The 25,847-nt window shown below is 41.1% G+C and overlaps 2 protein-coding genes and 1 pseudogene across 7 annotated transcripts in view; 1 reads left to right on the forward strand and 2 right to left on the reverse strand.

Moving 5' to 3' along the window:
- Positions 1-6,913, reverse strand: part of SYDE2 (synapse defective Rho GTPase homolog 2) — a 58,086-nt gene extending 51,173 nt beyond the window's left edge. For all 6 annotated transcript variants that reach the window (XR_008380126.1, XM_053591193.1, XM_053591197.1 and 3 more), the window contains exon 1: positions 5,423-6,913. Coding sequence is in view for 5 of the 6 variants with exons in the window: in XM_053591193.1 (XP_053447168.1) it covers positions 5,423-6,740 (1,318 nt within the window). In the remaining variant the exon portion in view is untranslated. The remainder of the gene's footprint in view (positions 1-5,422) is intronic.
- Positions 1-25,847, reverse strand: part of BCL10 (BCL10 immune signaling adaptor) — a 238,928-nt gene that overhangs the window by 166,544 nt on the left and 46,537 nt on the right. The gene's annotated exons all lie outside the window — the stretch shown is intronic.
- LOC128585428 (cytochrome c oxidase assembly protein COX16 homolog, mitochondrial-like) lies at positions 13,141-13,471 on the forward strand (annotated as a pseudogene).

Raw genomic sequence — 25,847 nt, forward strand, 5'->3', positions numbered from 1 at the left:
TCCTTACCCAGTAGACAACCCTCTCTGAACATGAAGATATTATCATCACAGTTTATCGTATGAAGTGGCTGCTGGTAGAGATTAAGTGAGATAACATTCAAAATACTTTGAAAACTATAAAGTACTACTCCAAAAAGTCAATTAACTTGCCCCAAACCACCTAGTTGGTAATGTGCTCAAATTGATAGCAGGGAACTTTAGAACAGCAGAGTCTGCCTCACCAAAACTCAAGGCACCTGCTATATCAAGGTCATCATCCTCTCGAATGGGGTTGGACCATTATTTCTCCTTCATCATCTGCATCATCAATTAATCATTAATTTTTTTTTTTTTTTTTTTTTTTTTTTGTAGAGACAGAGTCTCACTTTACAGCTCTCGGTAGAGTGCCATGACACCACAGGACTCACAGCAACCTCCAGCTTTTGGGCTTTCGCGATTCTCCTGCCTCAGCCTCCCGAGCAGCTGGGACCACAGGCGCCGGCCACAACACTGGCCATTTTTTTGTTGCAGTTCGGCCGGGGCTGGGTTTGAACCTGCCACCCTGGGTATATGGGGCCAGCGTCCTCCTCACTGAGCCACAGCGCCAGCCAATCACTCATTAATTTTTAAAAAATATCTTTGTTGTTGTGATTTTCTCCCCAACGTTTATGTTGAAAAAAATTTCTACTGCAGAAACAAATGTTGCTTTTCTTTACCTCTCTAAAAATCCAAAAGAATTCTCACGAACATCATATTAGATACTTCAGTCTATGTTTTAAAAGCATTAAACATTTCTTAAAGTCGTAAGTGTAAATAAATGTAAGCATTCCCTGCTTACAGAGTCAAGCCAGATAAAATGACTAGAACGAACTTACGCCTTAGGTTTCTGTGTGTGTTTTTGTGTCTTTATCTTCCCTAGATAAATCTAAAATGGGGAGAGGGGAGAATAAAAAGGAGAGAAGTACTTTCTCTTTTATTTTCCTTCCCTTGTGACTAGCAATAAGAACCCTTAAGAAAGAAAGCTGTGTGCTAGCTTTTGAGACAGGAAAGTAGAGAAGAAAATTTTGAGACTGTTTTCAGTTCTTTAAAAGTAATGCAACAAGACAAAGCAGTACAAAAGAAAAGAAAAGATGAGCAGAATAAATAAATACCACCACCACCACCCCCCACAAGGGTGGCGCCTGTGGCTCGAGGTAGAGGGTTCAAACCCAGCCCCGGCCAAAAACTGCAAAATAAATAAATAAATCCCACCCACACCCACCCCCAAAGTATACTGTAGCTCAATTCCCAATGCTCCTCAAGGTAGCACACCTCAACGCCAATCTTTTCACTCTCCATCCAGAATCCTAATGACCTGGGGCAAAGCAGTATTCTCATAAAGCCGCTAGCCTCTCTCAGTAACAACGGCTAACCAAGCGCCTGGCATACTACCAAACAGATTATCTTTTGTCATCCTCATAGCAACCTGAGTGAGGACTGAAGCTACACAAGGTTAAATGACTTATACCAGATCACAAGTCTGTAAGTGGTGGAATCTCACTAGAAACTGAGAATTTCTATTCTGTTAACCATTATACCCCACGACCTCCTCTCTTCAGATTACAAAATCTCACTAATATTTATTGGTGCAACATGTGTCCAATGTGGAGGGAACTACTGGAACTCAACATGTATGACCAGTAAGTATTAAATCACACGTATAAAACAAAAGCAAAAAGAGCTCAAGTACTTTGTTCTAATAGAAGTTTACTGGAGTATCAAGTATCAGAATAAGGTAGAATGCTTTTTCAAAACTTTGGGGACCTGAGAACTCTAGAACTTTACCACTCAAAAGTGTGGTCCACCAAATGGGACCATCTATACTAGGAGTTTGTTAAAAAGCATAATCTCAGGTCCTACCCCATACTAATTAAATCCACATTTTAACAAGATTTCCAGGGAATTCATATGCACATTAAATTTAAAAAGCACTGCTCCAAAACAGTGAACCACACTTTGAATGGCAACGGTCTAGAAAATAGCCTTTGTGATTATCAAAAAATAAACATCTCTTAGAAATAATTAATCTAGAACTGTAGGACTTTTCAATTAACAACACTGTTTTCTGCTGAATTTGTAATTCTTGAAGTTTTCCAGCCACCAGCAACTCTAATGTTCATGGCACTCTTCCAAAACATAAAAAAGCAACTGCACTTGCTTCTAGTGCCACAAGGGCAGGATCTCCCAGAGAGCAATTTAAAGCCAGAACACAACCAAAAACTATATACCTATTGCTATTAATCTAGAAGAGGCCAGTGCAGAAAGAACTAGCTGGAAAAATGCATAAAAAATGGGTAGCTCACAAAAACGAGAAATCAGAGCTACAAATACTTGCATAAGGAAAAGTAGATGGGAGTGCTGACTTCACTTTAAGATGGTTAAAGATCATACCAGCTATAATTATTACCACCTTAAAAGAAACGTCTAAAAAATTTAGACAAAATATTACTAAGTTATACAACCTAAATTGTAACCTAAATATTAAGTTATTCAAACTAAATATTATTAAGTCATACAACCTAAACTTTTTCTTTCAGAGACCATACATCAGAAAAACTGGAGTCAAAGCAGGTTAATCATTTTTTTAAACCAATAAAGGGCTGGAATGGCTCAACCTGGTGCTTTTGAATTTATTTCTCAGAACAATATGATAATTAAAACTTATTTATAAAGACTTATGATGAAGTATAGTTGGCAAATAAATTAAGATTCCTTCCTAATCTTAAGGCTTGCAGAAACTTGACAACATTTAGTATGTGTAATGACTTTAAATTTCTTAAATAATCATCTCAAGAACAAATTAGCTAATCTGGAAATACTATAACTGCATCAAGTTGTTGGCATTATAGTAATAATACCATCAAAAGTTCATCAGAATAAAAAATCATTTGGGGTTCCATCTGTCATAGCCTCAAGACTTTTCTTTTCTTTTTTTTTTTTTTTGGCCGGGGCTGGGTTTGAACCTGCCACCTCCAGCATATGGGACCGGCGCCCTACTCCTTGAGCCACAGGCGCCGCCCACCTCAAGACTTTTCAAGTTAGGTATCACTCACTATCCCATTACACAGTTACCCCACAGCATAAATGTTAAATATAATTTTATTTTGAAAAAAACTTCATCATGAATAATACTTTACAGAAAAATGTGGTACAAACCTGAACATCTTTATCAACCAAGAATGTACTACTTTATTTAGACGGTTCCAATAACTTTTTAGAAAATGTAACTTAAAAGTAGAATTCTAATAACATCAATCTGAAGTAAATATTTAAAGCTAGAAGTTTAAAATGGATACAGTGCTTACTTTAAAAATGTTTTAAAAACTATTCTAAGATTCCCCGCTCTTCTCTGCAATTTTGCAGAAGTTACTTACCCCTCTAAACCTTGTTGAAATTCTATCCATCTCAATTCAAGCACCTTAATAGAATTAATTACATCAAACCTCAAGAACTTTAGAGTCTCTCTTACCTTATATAAATAGAAACTTAGGAATCATGAAGATCTGAGTTTGAATGCACATAAGAGTTTAAATCCAGGTACAGCTGAGTAACCCTGGACAAACTACTTAACCCCCCTGTATCTTCTGCTGTTAAATAATAGCTGTCCTATGGGATGGGGGTAGGGATGGGGGCAATAATAAAGTTATGAAAGAATCAAAGTATCCAAAATGGTCTTAAGAAGACCAACTAACTCAAAAACTCTCCAAATCTATAGGAGAGATGTAAACATTACACGAATTCTTTTCATCTTTCCTAAAGATGAATTAGTATTGTAAAAGGAAGTAGTATCTGAGAAAAGTTGTTTAAACCAGAGATTACAGTAGCTTTGGCTGAGATTTCTTATAAAATATCTAAAACACTATCATTTAGTTATTCTGTTTCATTTTAATTTCCTTTAAACTTAGTTTCATTCAATTAGTTTCTTCATGGAAAAATCAACAAATTCATTCTTAAAAGAACTATACTTGGGCGGTGCCTGTGGCTCAAGGAGTAGGGCACGGGTCCCATATGCCAGAGGTGGCAGGTTTGAGCCTAGCTCCGGCCAAAAAAAAAAGAACTATACTTATTACTTTTTAAATTCTTGAATGTTTACCATCTGATGGCATTAAAAGCATTAAAAGCCATCAGATAGTAAATGTTTTATCTTTGCAACAAAAGGGTAAAAAAACATTTGACTATTAAACAGATTTTCATTACAGCAAAAGTTCAACTATCATACAAAAAGTTAACTGAACCCAAATCAGGGGAGGTAAAGACACTGTGGCAATAAAATACAACAACAGATTACAAATACTTTACTCCTGGAAATGCATGTGTTTAATATTAACTTAGCACATCTTTCTTCATAAAGAATTTACCTTCTATTCTGTAGTTCAAGAGAAATGTAATACTTAAACTTGAGGATAAAATTCAACAGGTATGTATTTAGAGATTTATAAATCAAAAGAACTTTTCAAGTTGACACACACTATAAATGAATCATTTGTTTATCCTCATTGTTTGAGCAGAAGTTTTGTGAACTTTATTTCTCCCCTATGTTGTGTGTTTATTGGTTAAACAAAGTTCATGTGTATAAATCCAGCCTTGCAGGATTTGTATTTCTTACCAGGGAAAGTGCCAAGTACTGTGAATACCTTTTACATTTCGGCATTTATGTTTTTAAAATAACTGACATTTAAGTCTTTATGATCACTAAAAATTCTTTATATTGAAGAGTGCAGTTCAAAGACCATGTTGTTTTGGCTCAATTTGAAAGTATTATATCATTTCGGAAAAGAACTTCTTTATATTTACAACATAATTAAGAGATTCCTAGAAAGGATAACCTAAAGCTTCAATGGTAATTAAAAATCATGCACATAACCAAAAAGGACAAATAGACCTTTTAAAAAACTAATATAAATGTAACAGCCCCAAGCTTGGCTTTACTGGACCCACTGTCCATTAACTGGACATAAATAAGGTTTCTTTACGCTTACAAATAAAGAAAAAAGTTTTAATGAGTAAAATGACAGTTTTCGAAGCCTATAAAATCTACCCTGGTTCAAATTTAAATTCACAAACTCCACAAAAGTCTACGGAGAATAAAAATTAAGGCAGCACTGCTCATCCCTAAACCTGTGTGGTGAATGTAACCTTTACTCCCTGTACTTAGGGTGGAGGCACGAGTCTTAAGGAAAAAAAAAAAAACATTCTTCATGCCATTGTCTTAAAGAAAAGCAAGACAAGTAAATGCATTATACTAAGTAACCTTGAAATCGCGGTAAGCCGCCACTCCACATGACACTTTGGCATAGACAAGATACCTGTCTGCAGAACTATCTCATTCTTGGCTCTAAAGTCTGAAGTCAGTTGGTAAACACCAAGGCTCCCGCGTTAGCACTCCGATCGCACAGTATCCTACCTGTGAACGTAATTCTCTGGTCTGGTGGCACAGAGAGGACTCGGTTTTCATGTACCTTCACAGCGCCCAAATGTGGGGAGGAAGCCTGCGCTCCAGTGACTTTGGGGTATGTCCCACGGCCACTACCCTTCATTCCTAGGGACAGCAGGCGCCCTTTGTACATCCATTTCTGCAGTTTCTTGACTGTCACTGCAGGAGGCTTGAGGGGCCCCTCCTGGCGGTCACCTTTGCCACAGCGTAAAACAGAGGACCCCGCTGGATCCCCAAAAGAGTTTCCCGAGGAGCGGCCGGGGCCCTTGGAGCCCGGAGGCAGAAGGCCGGCGGGCGCCACAGCCCGGGCGCTGCCCCCGCGCCAGCGGTCCATCCTGCCTCCACGTGGCGGGGGTTCGTCCCAGTCCTGGCGCGCGCCACACCTGATCCAGCTGTCGCTCGGCCACCGCTGGAAGGGAAGTGGCTTGGCATCCACCCGGAGGCTCTCGAGGCTTCGGCTGCACTGCAGCCGCATACGAGGAGTCCCCAGCCGGCCTCCCCCCGACTCCCTCGGAGGCGACCGGGGCGGGGACACCTGCAGCCTCGGGCGGTCGCCGCCTCCCCACTGCCAGTCTCGAGGGCAGGCTTGGCGGTCCGCAGCGCCGCCGGGGTAAGACGGCTGGCACGGAGCCCAGACTCCCGTGGGACAGCCGTGCTCGGCCAAGCCCCCGCCACCACGCCGCGCGCCGGAGTCAGGGGGCAGGTCGTGCATGGCCTGGATCAGCAGATAATAGGCCTCTTGCAACTGGGTCCGCAGCCTGCCCGTCTCCAGGCGGCCGCCCTCCGCCCCCGGGGAGGAGCCCGCCGCGGGGGGAGGCGGGGGCCGCCGCTGCGCCTCCGCCCCCTCGGGCGCGGGCGGAGAGCCGCCGGGGAGGTTCTCGTAGTAGTCGGCGTCGGGGTCCTCGGCGTCCTCTTCCTCTTCCTCCTCCCGCCGGGAGCTCGGAGGGGCGTGCAGAGAGGCGCGAGCCCGCCCGTGGCCCCCGGGGGCGACCTTCTGCCCGCCGCGCGGCCGAGGCCGGAGCGCCCCCGACTGCCCCGGGCGGCCTCCGGGACCCTGCGCTCCGGGGCTCCACGCCCCAGGTGACGGCGGGGGCTGCATCGGCCTCGGTCCGGCTTCCCCGGTGCGCTCTCGTCCGGGGCAGTCCGGACCACCCCAGGCGTCTCCCTCGGCCACCGGGGAGGTCGCCACCGCAGCTGCGGCAGCCGTCCGGAGCCTGAGCCCCCCGGCGCCGCGGGGACCCCGCCTTCCCCGGAGCCTGGACAGCGTCCTCCTCAGAGGGTCCGCCATCCCCTGCGCCTCAGGGAGAGGTCGGAGCCCGGCGGCGGAGAGAACCGCGGAGGCGGCGGCGGCGGCTCGCCATGACCGGCGCTGGCCCTCGCCGGCTCCTCACATACTTGGCATATCTCTGCCGCGGGAAGGTGTGGGGGAGGGCGGTGGCGCCGCAGCGCGCATGCCCCGCAGCCCCGGGCCGCCGCGGGCTCCCGGCCGCCCGCCCGCCGGGCTGCGTTCCCGGGGTGGGCGCGCGGCGCAGGTGGAGGAGGACGGCCCGGGAGGGAGGGAAGGAGGTGGGCGGCGGGTCAGCCGAGAGAACAGACTAGAGCGGGGTGGAGCGCTCAGCGCGACCGGGCAGCGAGAGTAGAGGCGGGGAGGAGGGAAAGAATGAGCGGGAAAGTGAATCTGGGCTGGGACTGCGAAGTCTCGGTTAAGCAGCCGGCAAAGAGAAAGTGCCCTCCTGGCTGTCAGCGCAGCACCTTCCCCACCTCTCCTCCCCATTGCCACCGCTGCTCGAGACTTGTCTTGGGGATAGCAAGTCCTAGCTTGAGAGAAAACAGATTGTTCTGACGGACGAAGTCTGAGTACAGGTGTATCTCAGCGTGTTCTAGAATGTTTCGGTCATGTTCATTGCACAGAGAGCCAGCTATGTAAAGGAAATTTGCAGCGATTCCTTTCCAATAAGGAAGAATGCTTTGATCCAAAAAATCACCGTTGGTGCCTTTCCCTGACGTCTATCCCCCACCCCACACCCCCATTCATGTGCACTAACAAAATTGATTCTTAACATCAACCAATGGAACCATAAATATCATAGTGGCCCTCATCATCCAGTCTACAAAACTACCATATAAAAATACAGCCTTGCAGCTTTCGTATGAAAAATGAACACTTCATACTAGTTGAAGCAGTGGAGTGAGAAGCAGGTGAATTGAAGTTGAGAAACAATGTCATCTGGAAATACCAGCTCTGTTTCCAAAACATTAAATACTGTGTTCCAGGTAGCAGCTGTAAACTAAAGTACCCCTTGCTGCCACAAATTCCTTGACCAACCAGGGATTGATAAGAATCAGTTTTGCCATTATCTCTGATTTCAAAGTTACATGTTTTAGTGTTTACATTTTAGAACGGGCCTTTGAGTTACTCATAAATGTACTAACACCTGGCACAGTACCTGCATATGGCAGGTACTGAAGTACTCAGGAAATACTTGAATAAATGTTTGCATTACTGAATAAAAGAAAATAACATACTTTAGTTCCAACACAGTGCATTTCCCTATGGCAGTTGTTTCCTTGTTGTTTGCATCAAATGCTCCAGTCTTTAAATGTGCTTTGATCCTGCCTTGCAGCAGTACCTAGTCTCTCTGCCTTTTTTTAATTTTTTTTATAGTTTATTTATTTATTTATTTGTTGTTGCAGTTTGGCTGGAGCCAGGTTCGAACTGGCCACCCTGGGTATTTGGGGCCCGCGCCCTACTGCTTGAGCCACAGGCGTCACCCTCTGCCTTTTAGAAAAATTGTACCTGCATCTGTATTTGTAGAAATCTTACACATTCCTTAAAACTTTTCTCAACCTTTTTTCTCTATGAAATCACCTCTGATCTCCCAGATGGAAATGATCTCAAGTTCTTTTAAACTGCAATAATACTTTATTCCTGCCCACTCATAATTTATTTGTTATTTTATACAGTGCATTTGTATATATGCTCTATCCCATTTACAAAAAAATTTATCAACTCCCTCAGGGCAGGGACTATTTATAATTGACCTGCATATTCTCCACCCAGTAAAACATCTTATATAGGGTACATAATAAATATTTTTTAATTAATATCAATTTTAATTTACGGGGAAAAATGACTTTAACATTTAATCTATTGCCTAACTCCTCATTAGACCATCCTATGCCAATGTTGTTTTGGAATTTTTTCAGTGATGAATGAGAAACAGTTTGCTAAATAATCTTAATTCTGATCTAGGAAAATACTATGAAATGTTACACTGCTTGCATATATTAATATTTATAGTCCTACACTGTTTCATTTCATGGACCCAAGGCTATTTTATAAACAGTCAAGGCATAAAATTATATCCCAGTGAAATATTCCCACAGGAAATGACTGATAGCAACGCTGCCAATAATGGTTCTATAAACACAATTTGATCTCTATCTCAGAAATTGTTTCCATTCCAACTCTGTTGCAAAATCATTTTTCTTTGTAGTTAACAGTTGTTGAGAACACCATAAGTTATATGCACATATATATGCACATTTATACAGGTATTCTTTTATTTTCTATTCATATGTGAATAGAAAAATAAGACCTTGAAGGTCTAAGCTGAATTTCATCTTTAATTGAACTTACCAACTTGTTCAATAGTTACAAAACATTACCAATAGACAATACGTGGGTCTAGGCATTATTCAGAACTAAGTCTGATGCAGCTCACCACAACTGAACCTAATGCTACTCTAAAGTTGAGAATGTTCTATCTGTTTTATCCATATTTGGGGGTCACAGCAGACATTAACACAGTAGTCATGGCCGTGTGACACTAGTTAAAGGCTTTAAGAACGTAAATCCCACTTCTCTGTATGTGCAGTACCCATCAAGGAAAGGTTTTGTAAAACTCTAAGTTTGTAAACTCTAAGGAGACAGTGCCTACAGAACTTACATTGTACATGGTATACGTGATATAAGACAATGACAAAATATGAACACAAACTATAATTTATAAAATCTTTAACAATTTATGCCTTATTTCTTATCTCAGTTTTCATATCTTTCTAATCAACAGGTTCCCACAAAAATTAGGGGGTGGGAATACAATTTTCATTGTTCATACTTGTTTCTCAGTGACTTGGAAATCATTTGGATGCCCCACAAATTAACAACTAGGTGTGTTGGCACAGTCTCTAAAGATAGAACAACTATGGGAGGATAGAGCTTCCGTAAGGCAAGGAGCCAGACAAACTAGGGATGGGGTAGAACTGACTCAATCTGGAAGGAGAAGGGGAAAAGCAGGCAGGTGGAGGCAGAGGGCTGGGTTTAACAGTAACAGAAGTGTTTGCGTGTTAGGGTTATTTTCTAGTCGATTGGGAGTGCATTTCCATCTCACCGGTGCTCAGTTGTCCATCATGCTCTTAGAGGAACCAAAGGCAAGTTGAGCTCTGGCATTTGCCCAGTTCTCTCTCCATAAACTGCCTCATAGGAATTGTCTGATGTACACTGAAACTGGTGTCCCATGCAGCTCCGTCAGTATGGAGTAAAAAGTCCTTCAGCCTAAAACTGGCCACACTACCACTGCCCTGAGAATCAAAGATGGCATGTTCTCAATACAGCAACTTTTTTTTTTTTTTTGAGACAGTCTCACTATGTTGCCTTGGGTAGAGTGCCGTGGCATCACAGCTCACAGCCACCTCAAACTCTTGGGCTTAAGCAATTCTCTTGCCTCAGCCTCCCAAGTAGCTGGGACTACAAGTGCCCTCCACAACACCTGTCTCTTTTTTGTTGTTGTTGCAGTTGTCATTGTTGTTTAGTTGGCCCAGGCTGGGTTTGAACCCACCATCCTTCGGTGTATGTGGCCAGCACCCCACCCACTGAGCTATGGGCACCGCCATCAATACAGCAACTTCTACTATTTCATAATTAACAATATTGGGCAATTGGCAACATTCTGCTTACATCATCCATTCCTTCAACTAAAGTAATAAGAAAACACACCTGTAATCCTAGCACTCTGGTTGGCTGAGGCAGGAGAATTGTTTGAGCTCAGAAGTTCAAGACCAGGGTGGCGCCTGTGGCTCAGTCGGTAAGGCACCGGCCCCATATACCGAGGGTGGCGGGTTCAAACCTGGCCCCGGCTGAACTGCAACCAAAAAATAGCTGGGCGTTGTGGCGGGCGCCTGTAGTCCCAGCTACTGGGGAGGCTGAGGCAAGAGAATCGCTTACACCCAGGAGTTGGAAGTTGCTGTGAGCTGTGTGATGCCATAGCACTCTACCGAAGGCCATAAAGTGAGACTCTGTCTCTACAAAAAAAAACAAGTTCAAGACCAGCCTTGGTAAGAGCAAGACCCCATCTCTATTAAAAATAGGAAAACTAGCCAAGTGTTGTTGTGGGTGCCTGTAGTCTCAACAACTCGGGAGCTGAAGTAAGAGAGTCACTTGAGCCCAAGAGTTTGAGGTTGCTATGAGCTATGATGCCATAGCTCACTACCCAGGGTCACAGAGTAAGACTTGCTAAAAGCATGTGACTTTTCTAATGTTTTAGAATATTCACTGATATTTCAGATTCTATTATATATTTAGAATACATAAGTGAAGACACTCAAGCTCACCATAATAAGTGAAGAAAAATTCAAATCCCATCTGCATAATTTCAAAGAAACTACATACCTGTGGCATTTCCTTGTCTAGGCCAAGAGATTAGACACTTGAGGTAATAGTCCTTGCACTGGCTTGAACCTTAATTTTTATAAATTATTTAGATGGTCACCTTTCAGAAAGGTGTTTAATCTTTTATGAGCTTTTGTGAAATGCACCTGAATGACCTGAATGTTGGGAAGCTGCTTGTTGAACATTTGAATGCCCAGTGCAGTTCCCCTTCAAGGCTGTCAGGAAAATGCTATATTCCTGTTTAACTATAAATCTATTCATACTAAACCTCAATGCAAAATTGCACCCTGAAAACATCATCTGATTTTAAAAGTAGGACAAGGTACAATTAAATACTTTAAAGGCTTAGCGGGGTTCAAATCCAGCCTGGCCCTGCCAAACAACAATGATAACTACAACCAAAAAATAGGCAGGCATTGTGGCGGGCGCCTGTAGTCCCAGCTACTTGGGAGGCTGAGGCAAGAGAATCGCCTAAGCCCCGGAGATAGAGGTTGCTGTGAGCTGTGTGACGCCACGGCATTCTACCGAAGGTGATAAAATGAGACTCCGTCTCTATAAAAATAATAATAATAAATACATACATACATACATACATATATACTTTAAAGGCAAAATACATGCATCCTCTTATAACCACAGGCGTTCCAAAGTGAATGGGTGGTAAGTGAAGGAAAAGTTTAGCCTGGTTTTCCTACCTGATAGACCTCAGGCTAATCAAGCAGTTGGTGAAGGGAAGTTACTCTGTTTGAAAGTTGTCAACCTAATAAACAAGAGGACTTGATAGAATGTCACCATTTGCACTCTAATGAAGTAATGGATTGAATAATGGATCTAGGTGAAAATCACATCTGGTCAAATATGCATCACTACCTAGAATTTTATTAATTTTAATGTTCTTGCCAAAAATGAAACCCATGTCTGATTAACCTCAAAATCTGATTGCCAATTTCCGTGAATTACAGAAAACAAAGGAGCATGTTAAATAACCCAGACTTTGGGAAACTGCGGGACAAAGGACCCAGTTTTTTGAACGTATTAACCAATTGCAATGAATGGATTTTATCTGAACAAACATCTGTCAAAAAAAAAATTAAGAGCCAATCAGGAAGGTTTGAACACTGAGTAGATATTTGACAATATGGAAAAATGATTTTAATTTAGGTGTAATTTTTAAAAATAGCTCTTGGCTGGCATAGTGGCTCATGCCTATAATCCTAGCGCTCTGGGAGGCCGAGGCCAAAGGATTCCTTGAGTTTAGGACTTCAGCCTGAGCAAGAGTGAGACCCCGTTTCTATTAAAAGTATAAAACATTAGCTGGACATTATGGCAGGCTGAGGCAAGAGGATCACTTGAACCCAGGATTTTGAGGTTGCTATGAGATAGGCTGATGCCACGGCACTCTAGCCTGGGCAACAGAGTGAGACTTGGTCTCAAAAAAAAAAAAAAAAAAAAAAAAATCAACAAACGAATGAAAAATAGCTCTTTACCTTTTAGAGATAAATATTGACATTGTAATCAAATTAAATAAAGTTAGGGATTTGTTTCAAAACAATCAAGGAGGAAGGAGACTAGGCATATGGAAAAATGAAGATGGGGAGGGTAACGGGTGGGTCCACACCTACGGTGCATCTTAGAATGGGTGCAGGCGAAACCTACTAAATGCAGAATACAAATGTCTACATACAATAACTAAGAAAATGCCATGAAGGCTACGTTGAACAGTTTGATGAGAATATTTCAGATTGTATATAAAACCAGCACATTGTACCCCTTGATTGCACAAATGTACACAGCTATGATTTAACAATAAAAAAAAAAGATATGAATAAATCTTGAATGGCTCAGGTTTTGGTTTTGAGGACTGTATAAATGGCAGTGCTAATCACCCACCTAAGGAGAAAGAAGGAGATTGAGAGAACAGGAAAGGTCTAGAAGATGGAGTGAAAGTAAAGAGAATAAGGCTAAAGTCAAGAGAATGAAGTTGATTGAAGTTAAAAGGACAAGATGGAGGAACACATACAACTGGATTAGGGAATTAAATAACAAAAACACAGCACACTACATAATATACAAAAAAGAAATTGAGACTGGGCATGGTGGAGACAGGGATGTGAAAACACATTTGAAGACTGAATCTCACAGATCCAGAATGAGACAGATTGATCCTGAATTGGAAAAAAGGCTGAAAGCGAATAAAATTATCTTTAGAATCAGAGTATGAGAAAATAAAGGACTCTGCTTTTGATGACTGGAAGAATATTTGAGGACCCAGGCCTTGGGAAGATCCTGACCTCCTCCAAGGACGAAATCCAGAAATTCTTAAGACTAAGACAACTTGGCTATGCTGATTCCTCTTTTTTATTAATTAAAATATTATAAACTATTCTTCCCACTACATACTTCTTTTTCGTAGGAAGAAAACTCCAGGTCCTGGGTGGCGCCTGTGGCTCAAGTAGTAGGGCGCCGGTCCCATATGTCGGAGGTGGCGGGTTCAAACCTAGCCCGGGCCAAAAAAAAGAAAACTCCAGGTCCATGGAAACCTGGATAAGAGTAATTTAATGTTAGATAATCTTGATAAAATGTCAGGTCCAGGTATTGCACAGGTCTTACTACTGCTCAGCTATTCCATTTGCAAATAAAAGTAACAGTGTTGACCAGACTTATACCTTTCACAGAGTACTGCTATTAAATTTTGTATATATTCTAAAAAAAAAAAAAAGAAGAATGAAGATGGGCTTTGAGTTGATAATTGTTGCAACTGGATGATGGGTACACAAGGGATTCTAATACTAATGTCTGTATTTCTGTACACATTTGCAATTTTCCATAATGACATTTTTAAAACAGATCCTGGCAACTGTTAATTTTTTTTTTCTTTTTATAGAAATGAGTTTCTCTATGTTGCCCAGGTTACAGTGCGGTGGCTATTCACAAGTGCAGCCCTAGGACACTGCAGCCTCGGACTCCTGGGCTCAAGCAATTCTCCCACCTCAGCTTCCTGAGTAGCTGAGAATACAAAGGCACACGCCAACATGCCTGGCTCTGCAATACCACGTTGAGGTCAGCCAAATGGTGAGAAAATGTTGAAATTTAGGTCCAAGAACTATAATTCCTGAGGTGGTATAATGGAAGTGATTAGAAATCGCACAGAACTAGTTTGAATCCTAATTGTATCAGTCATATATCCCTAAAGCATGGGTCACGAAAGTGAGCTCTTGGTTACCTTTGCAAATTGCAGACCATTACAGGCAATGCCTGAGTTACAAACGGGATAGGTTCTGTAGGTTTGTTCTTAAGTTGAATTTGTATGTAAGTTGGAACAAGCACATTCACCAATTATCTGTAAAAGGCCCCATTTGTAAGTGCAAGTCATAGGTCAGCCAGATGTTCATAACTCAGACACTGCCTGTATTCCTCCCTCATAAAAATCTGCAGCTTTTGTGAAATTCCTGCCATTAAGCTCTATGCGTGCTTTTTCCTGCCAATGGTCATCTGCTTTTTGTAGTCTGCCAACTTCCCCCTCATTCATTCTAGCATCTGCAACATTATTTCTTTCTTTTTACCATTTTTGTCATCACTCTTGGTAACTGCATTATTCACAAAAAGGATTCATCCAGCACCCCAGCTTATCATTTTCTTACCCTCCACCCATCTCAACCACAGAGTCTCAGAGTCACACATTAGAACTTGTCAAAACCAATAACTACAAACTTTCCAAACACCACTTCCTCTTTACTAGCTCACTCCCTCCAGGATTCAGACTCCATTAGTGCTTTGATCCTCCTATCCCACCAGTCTTCTGTTCCCCTTCTATCCCTTCCTCCCTCCTTTTCCAATGGAGATGGCATGGTCTTCGCATGATCACATACCAGCCCTATTGTCCTTCTATCTCATTGCCCTACTCGGTGGAATCTCAACCTTAACTAATTTCCCTTAGATTGTACATTGGCACTTGGAAGCTTTAATGTGCCTGGGGAAAAACATGTCACAAGTGTTCCCTCAATGCTGCCAGACAACTCCACCAAATATCCCTGGTTCATTTACTCTCTTATTTTCTCAACATTCTTTTCTTTTCTTTCTTTTTTTTTTTTTTTTTTTTTTGAGACACAGTCTCATTCTATCACCCTGAGTAGAGTGCTGAGACTACAAGCACCTGCCATGATGCCCAGCCAATTTTGCTATTTTTCGTAGAGACAGCGTCTCCCTCTTGCTCAGGCTGGTCTTGAACTCCTGAGCTCAAGCAATCCGCCTGCCTCAGCCTCCCAGGGTGCTGGGATTACAGGCGCGAGCCACCCTGCAGGCCTTCTCAAGTTTCTGACACCACTGTGGCTCTTCACTCTCAGTTATCACTTTTTTCTTGTTCTACTGCGATAACAGAAGCTTTCAGAAGAGAACTTCCTCATCCTTCCATCCCCAGGTTCACCAACCAGCATCCCTGTACTCTGATACCCTACCATGTCCTCCTGCCCCCAGCCAAGGCCAAACCTCTGACCTCCTCTATCCTCACCTCTCTCTTCTCATTGCCAGCCAGTCACATTATCTTCCTTGTCCCTCACCACATGCACTCCTGTCCCAGGGCCTTTCCGTGTGCTGTTGGCTCTGTCTGAAATGAATTCTTCATGACCTACTGTCTCCTTTCATTCAGGTCTCATCTCAAACGTCCCCTCCTCAGAGAAACACCTACCCTGACCACCCTATCTAAAATACTACCCCGGACACTGCCTATCCACACATTTTGCTTTAATTTTATTTATTGTCTTGTTACTATCTAACATCATATTAGATGTCTCTTTGTTTATGTGCCATAACCTCACCTTGTAGAAGATTCTGGTAGGTGTAGGTGCTCCATACAGATTTATTGAATGAAACTGAGTTTTGTGCCCATGAGCAAGTTATATGTTTTCATTTCCTCTGTGATTAAATTGGTTTGCCATTATTTTACAGGGTGTCTGTTGTAACAGTCAACCCACATGAACCCTGAAAGCCCGCTAAATTAGAGAGGCCAGAGTAAGTAGATCTATAGAGGCAGAAAGTAGATTAGTGGTTGCCCAGGGCTGGGGGAAGGAGGAAATGAGTAATTTCTAAAGGCCATTGGGTTTCTTTCTAGAATGATGAAAATGTTCTGGAATTAGATTTTGGTGATGGTTGCACAACCTTATAAATAGACTAGACTTTAAAATGGTGAATTTTATAGTGAGCAAATTATATCTGAAATTTTAAAAAGAAAACTATTTTCTTGCATTTTTATTTTTAGCTAAAATCCCAACTAATACTCACGGAAAATGTAAACAACTAAGAAAATGTAGGGCACCCTTAAGAGAGGATTGGAGATGAAAATAACAGCATATAGCTATTTCACTGGACAATCACTGTCAGGAATGCTTTCACATCCTAAATCCTAGTTTATCAACATAGCCTTTAGTTCCATACAGCCGGATCTTGGTATCCACCAGAGATTGGTTCTATGACCCGCGCCCACCCACCTCAGATACCAAAATCTATAGATGCCTAAGTCCCTTATCTAGAATGACGTAGTATTTGCATCTAATCTGTGCCCATCCTCCTGTATAATTTAAATAATCTAGAGATTATTTTTAAATAATAATTACATTAATGATAACAAACATTATTATTTAGAAATAATATCTTTAGATTATTTAAAATACCTAACACAATCCCTGCACATCAGTTCATCTGTATGGATTCAACATAGTGCTCAATGTGGGCCAGATTCAAGTTTTACTATTTGGAACTGTGTGGAATTTTTTTTCTGAATAATGTTAATCTAAAGTTGGTTGAATTCATGGATGCAGAACCTACAGATGTGAAGGGCTGACTGTATATTCAACAAAAAAATACAAGTGGCTTTTTGAAGTTTAATTTTCTCTATCAGCCACCAAATAATTCAAATAGAGATTTACAAGATCAAGTAAGACTTCTGACCCCTCAACTCTCATTTCTACCAAGAAAACAAAAACATTTTTCAACATTTGGAAGTAACAGTCTACTTTTCTTTTTTTTTTTTTTTTTTTTTCTGGCCGGGGCTGGGCTTGAACCCGCCACCTCCAGCATATGGGACCGGCGCCCTACCCGTTGAGCCACAGGCGCCACCCCAGTCTACTTTTCTTTCCTTGTAGTAACTTATGGTTCTTTCGTGTAAACAACACCAGAGAGCATTACTCTTAGAAGCCAGAGACCACCTGGAAAAACCATAATTACACTGAAAGAGATAAGTAAACACATCTTTAGCCTTTTGTGTTCTTTTACTGGAGGATCTTCTCTAAGGTAGAGGGTAAAGAACTACATATTACCTAACATTTTAGAATAACGGAGAACCAATTAAGGGGAAAAACACAAACTAAAGCTACCTGATAATGTCTTCCCTGATTAAAATAATCTTCTGACTATTCCGTTATACATCAAGAGAGGATTATGGGTAAGCACCTGTTTAAGAACTATTTCTGATTATCCAAAAGGAAGCTGGATTCTTGTTAATATACAAACTTATTTTCTTCCCAGGCTCATTTTCATCATGGAACATATAACTGTTAACAACTCTATGTTTTTACTATAGAAAAATCTCAGTTCTAGCTCAGTGGCTGTTTTAAGTTGTGGAGCATGCCTGCAGTTATGGTACCCACAAGAAAGTGGGACATAGTATATACCAGGCTAGAAATGTCCATTCAGTACAGAAATGATAAAACCCAAGAAATATACTTCAAGTGGATTATTTCAAAACAGGAGAGGTTGTTCTTTTATTTGAGTCAGACTCACTCTATAGCTCTGGGTAGAGTGCCATGGAGTAACCTCAAACTCGTGGCTCAAGCAATCCTTTTCCCTCGGTTTTTCTATTTTTCTTTTTTCTTTTTTTATTTTTTGCAGTTTGGGCCAGGGCCAGGCTTGAACCCACCACTCCCGGTATATGGGGCTGGAGCCCTACTCCTTGAGCCACAGGCGCCACCCAGTTTTTCTATTTTTAGTAGAGACAGGATCTTGCTCTTGCTCAGGCTGGTCTCAAACCCCTGAGCTCAGGCAATTCTCCCTCCTCAGCCAACCAGAGTGCTAGGATTACAGGCATGCACCACCAAGCTGGGCTTAGGAGAGTTTTTTTGTTTTTTTGTTTTTTAGACCGAGTCTCACTATGTCGCCCTTGGTAGAGTACCGTGTGTCACAGCTCACAGCAACCTCAAACTCCTGGGCTTAAGCAATTCTCTTGCCTCAACCTCCCAAGTAGCTGGGACCACAGGCATCTACCACAACTCCCGGCTATTTTTCTTTTTTGTTGTTGCAGTTGTTATTGTTGTTTGAAATAAATACTGATAAATCACACCAGGAAGTTAGGACAAATGCTTTGCTCTGAAAAGTTCTGCTTTCAGTAAATCACAAGACAAGGCAGTAATTAGCAAAGAAAACTTTTTCTGCATTATTATACTTTCCTTGAATGATGGATCATGTGTTATTCTCTGAATCCATAGAGCCCAGCACTGCACATCCCTGCCTAACTCTTAAAGTCCAAACACCAATCTCAAGTCACACACCTGTTCTCAAAATATACTGTCTTATGGGCAGCGCCTGTGGCTCAAAGGAGTAGGGCACTGGCCCCATATACTGGAGGTGGTGGGTACAAACCCAGCCCCAGCCAAAATCTGCAAAAAAAAACCAAAAAAAAACCTATACATAAATAAATATATATATATATATATATACACCGTCTTACTATTTTTACACATCCAGGAGTTAATGAAGTTGTTTCACATATTAGTAGTGAATCCCAGATGAAAAATAGAACTATCTGTTCTGTCATCAGACTAGACAAAATCACGTGTCTTTAAGATGAAGTATGACAGTTTTCTAAGATGCACTCAGAGATGCAGATTAAGAACAGCTTGCAAACTATCACTGGGCAATTACTGTCAGAAATGCTCTCATGGGGCCAGGCACAGTGGTTCATGCCTGTAATCCCAGCACTCTGGGAGGCCGAGGCATGTGGATTGCCTGAGCTCACAAGTTTGAGACCAGCCTGAACAAGAGGGAGACCCCCTATCTCTAAAAAATAGCCAGGCTTTGTGGCATGTGCCTGTATTCCCAGTACTTGGGAGGCTGAGACAAGAGAACTGCTTGAGCCCAAGAGTTTGAGGTTGCTGTGAGCTATGATGCCATAGCACTCTACCAAGGTCATCAAAGTAAGACTCTGTCACAAAAAAAAAAAAAAAAAAAAAAGAAAGAAAGAAAGAAAAAGAAATGCTCTTAATGCCATATCCTGGTTTTTCAATATAGTCTTCAACTGTACACATTTAACAAATAAACATAAGTGCAAGTGGCTTCCTAATTAGGAGACAATAGGTGCCCACAGCATCATCAGCAACATGGATGATCAATGCCCTATGAAAACTCAATAAGTTCTCTGGAAGAAACTAATGTAGAGTTCATGCAAGTTGTCTTCACTTGATCTTACACAACAAGATTCCAAACTCAGCACCTGCTGGAACCACGTAGGCAGGACCTTACAATGGCTGTTCAAATACAGATATAACAGACAGAGGAGTTAGTAAAAGGGAATAACTACGTTCTCAGCTCAAGGAATGGAGAGCTACAAAGAACTATCTCCTCATCCTTGTCTCATGTTCCTTTTGTTCACTAAGGAAATGAACTTCACATTTAAAGAAAACACTACATAGGCTACCTCTGGGTAGATCAACAAAATACGGTTGCTGCTTACCAGTTTTTGACCTCTGATCTTCAGAGAGTGATACACAGTTGTTTTGAGAATAATGGAATGCACCATACCATAATTTAAAATAATCTACCATTAGCCTCATGACCCAACAGGCTGGTAATGATCGAACTTCTTTGCCTTATTTTTTTTTAACAAAATCTCAGTATCAGCTTGAGCCTCATGTTTGCACAGAATTTTATGAATTGTAAGGTGTCTTTACCAGTCTGATTCTCACCAAAGACCTTTGAGAATAAATAAGAAGAACAGAGATAATCACAATCACATTCAAATTAAAGAGCAGAGAAAGAAATTTAATCATGGTTGTTTAGGCCTGAGGTGGACCCAAACCCGGTTTCCCAAGCTTCTAGTATAAATCCTATCATTTATAAAAGTGTGCTTGCTTTAAAATCATAGGTAACTTAGTAGTATGGAAAAGCAAAGATAACCAAAAAGAAAAATTTCATGTAACCCCCCTTGACACACCCACAATTATTAAAGTGGAATTCAGTTGTCAACTTCACACAAAGAATAGCTGGTGATGGGAAATGATGTTTTTCAATATTTCAACATCATTAGTAATACTAAAATAATATTCTGGTACTACAGAACAATTATCTTAGAGCATGATGTTTTATTGTAAACATCAGCATGGTACTTGCTGGTATGTTTTTGATCTAACATGTCTGAGGAAAGAAAAGTTAAAAACTTATTTTACAACAAGAATTTCAAATGACCTAATAAGAATGTCATTTCTACCAGGATCTCAGTGAAATTACATTGGTGGAAAAATGCATTTCTTTAAATATACAAGAGGTTTGCTAATCTGAAAACTTTTTTTTTTTAACCCTGCACACCAGTCGGCAACCTTATAATTACATGCCTAAAGATTATTCAAATAAAAAAGGAACAAAGAGCCTAACAAAGTTCAATGCCTAAGTCAAGACCGCCTGGAGGTATGAGAAGTTTTATGTCTCTGTTTACCGCAGGAGTAAATTAAGTAAATGCATATTTAATACATGAATCACGGTTATATTTGGTTCACATACTACAGACAGGGAGAAACAAGAGAATTATTTCTCACATAAAATATATTAAGGAAAACTGAACATATACTCATAGGTCTGACTACTTTCTCCCAGAATGGAGTCATGATAAATACAGTATAAAATAACCAAAAAGCAAAACAGCAAACTAGGGCTTTGCATGTTCTGATTCTGGCTTTAGAGTGCTCTAGTTCTTTTTCTTTTCTTTTCTTTTTTTATTTTTTGAGACAGAGTCTCACTCTGTTGCCCTGTGTAAAGTGCTGTGGTATCATCATAGCTCACAGCAACCTCAAATTCTTGGGTTTAAGTAATCCTCTGGCTTAAGCCTCCCAAGTATCTGGGAATACAGGCATGTGCTACCATACTGGCTAATTTTTTTTTTCTGTTTTTAGTAGAGACGGGATCTCACTCAAGCTCTGGCTGGTCTCAAACTCCTGAGCTCAAGCAATCCAGCCACTTGGCTTCCCAGAATGCTAGGGTTACAGGCATGAGCCACTGTACTAACCTTTGATTCTTAATTGTAAAACAGGGACCCCGGCCAGGCCAGGAATTTGAGGTTGCTGTGAGCTATGGGTCACCAGCACTCTAGCCTTGCCTGGAGCAGCAGAAAGAGACTCTGTCTCGAAAAAAAAAAAAAAAAAGGAAGAAAGAAAGAAAAAGAAAAGTAAAACAGGGACAGACTACACACAACACCTAATTGAGGACTCTGAAAAAGGACTAGTAGCAGGTGAATCAGAGAAGAGTTCAAAGAACCACCAAGCTGGTGGTGAGTTTACCTTTTTTCCCCTTCCTACATCCCTTGACCTGAATGTAAGGAAGCCTGAGCCTGGAAATGGGCCCTGGGGCTCAAAAAGGAAAAGCTCCAGGGGAAACACTCTGGTTTTCTCTTAAAAAGCCAAACAGGAACTTCTAATGCTCAGAGAAAGTGCAGAAATTTCTGTGGGTTTTTTCCTCCATTCTCTTGTGTTCCAGCTCCCAAGCAGTTTCATGGGAGGGTGGGAGCAGAGATCACAGTGGGAGCATACTGGAGCCAATAGTCTAAGAGAGGGGAATCTCTTCTCTCTGAATGGTAGAGCTCTGGCCTCAAGAGGGTAAGGCAGACACCCCACTGCCTTTTTCTTCTCTCCATCCTTCTGCTGCTTCGCCTGGGATATAAGTACAGTCACAGATATGTGCAGCACAGCCAGGAAACTAAAGCCTCAGCTTAGTAGACAGGGAATTTTTTTAATTGGAGCACCAGGGAATTGGAAAGGACTATAGAAATTGGGGAGATGGTTTATGAATTCCTGGGCTCAGCACTGAGCTTTGCATATGTGAGTCTGATTCTAATTAGCATACAACGACTATTGCTTCTTGCCCTTTTGGCTAAGGTTTGAAAACTAAACTAACATGTACCACTACCCAGGTCCCAAACTGAACACCAGATGACTCATATGTGAGACAGATCAGAAAAGCAAAACCAAAAAATAAAAAGCTTAGTTAACATTAGAACCACAGCCCACAAAAGGTAGGTCGAAACTTGCAGCCTAAACCTAACTAGATCAATTGTCTGCTAAAATGAAACAAAACAAAAACCAGTGTTCTCTATATGATTTAAATAAGGCCCAGAGTTTTTTTTTTTTTTTTTTTTTGGTTTGTTTGTTTGTTTGGGTTTGGTTTGGTTTTTGAGATACAGTCTCACTATGTTGCCCTTAGCAGAGGGCCATGGCATCACAGAAACCTCAAATTCTTGGGCTTAAGCAATTCTCTTGCCTCAGCTGGGACTACAGGTACCTGACACAGGGCCAGGCTATTTTTTTGTTGCATTTGTCACTGTTGTTTAGCTGGCCCCGGTTGGGTTCAAACCCACCAGTCTGGGTATATGTGGCCAGCGCCCTCCTCACTGAGCTATGGCTGCCGCCCTGGCCCAGAGTTTTAGAACATAATATTCAATATGTTCAGGAGATAATCCAAAATTAAATGGGATACAAAGAACCAGGAAAATCTTAACTTGCATGGGAAACGACAATTAACGGACACTAATATCAACATAACACAGATGTTGGAATTATCTGGAAAAGACCTTAAAGACAGATATTATATAAATGCTTCAAACATTTGTGAACACTCTTAAAACAAATTGGAAAATAGAAAATATCAACAATAAGGGGAAGACATAGAAGAACTAAATGGAAATTTTAGAATTGAAAAATATAGGCAGAAGCAGACAGCCCTCAGAATGGGAGAAAATATTTGCAGCTTATACCTCCGATAAAGGTCTAATAACCAGAATCCACAGAGAACTCAAATTTATTAGCAAGAAAAGAACATGTGACCCCATTTCAGGGTGGGCAAGGGACTTAAAGAGAAACTTCTCTAAAGAAGACCGACGCAAAATCTACAAACACATGAAAAAAAGCTCATCATCCTTAATCATCAGAGAAATGCAAATCAAAACTACTCTGAGATATCACCTAACCCCAGTAAGAGTAGCCCACATAACAAAATCCCAAAACCAGAAATGTTGGCGTGGATGTGGAGGAAAGGGCACACTTCTACACTGCTGTTGGGAATGCACACTAATACGTTCCTTCTGGAAGGATGTTTGGAGAATACTTAGAGACCTAAAAATAGACCTGCCATTCGATCCTATAATTCCTTTACTAGGTTTATACCCAGAAGACCAAAAGTCACAATATAACAAAGACTTCGGTACCAGAATGCTTATTGCAGCCCAATTCATAATTGCTAAGTCATGGAAGAAGCCCAAGTGCCCATCGACCCACGAATGGACTAGCAAATTGTGGTACATGTATACCATGGAATATTATGCAGCCTTAAAGAAAGATGGGAGACTTTACCTCTTTCATGTTTACATGGATGGAGCTGGAACATATTCTTCTTAGCAAAGTATCTCAGGAATGGAAGAAAAAGTATCCAATGTACTCAGCCCTACTATGAAGCTAAATTATAGCTTTCTCATGAAGACTATAACCCAACTACAGCACAAGACTATGGGGAAAGGGCCAAGGAAGGGGAAGGGAGGGGGGAGGTTTTGGTGGAGGGAAGGTAATTGGTGGGGCCACATCTATGGTGCATCTTAGAATGGATACAGGCAATTGCATTAATGTACACAGCTATGATTTAAAAATAAAAAAAAAGAAGGGAAAGGAATAAAAAAAAAAAAATACAGGCAGTACCTGTGGCTCAGTGAATGGGGCACTGGCCCCATATACTGAGGATGGCAGGTTCAAACCCAGCCCCGGCCAAACTGCAACAAAAAAAGACCCAGGAATCGTGGTGGGGCGCCTGTAGTCCCAGCTACTTGGGAGGTTGAGGCAAGAGAATCATCTAAACCCAAGAGCTGGAGGTTGCTTTGAGCTATGGCGCCATGGCACTCTACTGAGGGTGACAAAGTAACCCCACTCTACCAAGGGTAAAAAAAAAAAAGAATTGAAAAATACAATGACCAGGCTCCGTGCCCGTAGCACAGTGGTTACGGTGTCAGTCACATACACCAAGGGTAGTGGGTTCGAACCCAGCCTGGGCCTGCTAAACAACAATGACAACTGCAACAAAAAAAAATAGCCAGGCATTGTGGCAAGCACCTGTAGTCCCAGCTCCTCCAGAGGCTGAGGCAAGAGAATCTCTTAAGCCCAAGAGTTTGAGGTTGCTGTGAGCTGTGACACAGCACTCTACCAAGGATAACATAGTGAGACCCTGTCTCAAAAAAAAAAAAAAAAAAAAAGCACCCAGTGAAAAATAATACATTACCTATAAGAGGAATAGTGATTTCAATGACTACGGGTTTTTCACCAGAGCCACAGAGATCAGAAGGAAGTGTTGAAAAAAAAGAACTGTCAACTCAGAATTACATACCCACTTAGATACCCGTTAGGAATAAAGTAAAATAAAATATTCTCAAAAGGAAAAACAAATTATTTGTTTTCTTTGTGTTCCTTCTGTTATTATTTCCCATTTTCTTTCTTATTTGGGGTATTTGAGTATTTTTTCATATTCCTTTTTTATTTATCTAAGGCAATTTTGACTCTCTTTGTATAGTTTTTAAAAATTGGTTGATCTAGGGGAATAATATATATAGTTGACTTTTTACGACCTACTTAAAAGCAGTATTTTACCAGTTCAAGTAGAATATGTAAAACCTCCCAATATTTAGGTCCTCTTAACTTCCCTCCCCTTTTGTATTATAATTGTCTTATCTCTTATATCTATATATATTGAAATGCCATCGATGTTATAATTTTTGCTTTCACTTATCAAATATATTTTGAAGAATTTAAAAGGAAAAGAATAGTCTATTATATTTACCTAGGTATTTATCATTTCTGTTGCTCCTCTTTTATTTCTTCAATGAAATTATTTGGTAGAATGAAGTGCATGTTAACCCTGACAACAGGGCTGACCTGGTTACCAAGTACCGGAAGTTTAATCTTCAATCAACACAGTCCACATTGAGTCTACAGTACAACATTCCTATAAAAGAAAAGCCTGGCAGCTTGTTGTCAGGTTGATTGTGTTGGACTCTTTCCATTACAGAGGGAATTTGTCCTCCCTGGAATAGAAACATAGTCATAATATAAACTTGCCTTTCTTTCCTACAACACATGTGCTAGTATATAGCACCATCATCCATGGACTTACAAACTACCTTATTCTCTGTCTTAACTTTGATTCTGTACAAGGGATGTATTCTGTACAATGTTGTATAGGATAGATTGCACAGGATATAAACTTTCATTCCATGGTCTTAACACTTATCCCATTACCCAGAAGCAGGAAGCCTTCTAGAATGGCCGAATGGCCTACTGAAGACTTATTTGTGGTGCCAACTGAGAGACAGCACCCTGTAAAAGCATGATATTCTATCTTACAAGATGTACGATATGCTTTGTATCAGCGACCAATATAGGATATTATCTGTACCATTGCAAGAATACAGGAGTCCTAGAATCAAAGAGTAGAACA

The sequence above is a fragment of the Nycticebus coucang genome, chromosome 5 (assembly GCF_027406575.1).
Source record: "Nycticebus coucang isolate mNycCou1 chromosome 5, mNycCou1.pri, whole genome shotgun sequence".
In the NCBI taxonomy this organism is placed as follows: Eukaryota; Metazoa; Chordata; class Mammalia; order Primates; family Lorisidae; genus Nycticebus; species Nycticebus coucang.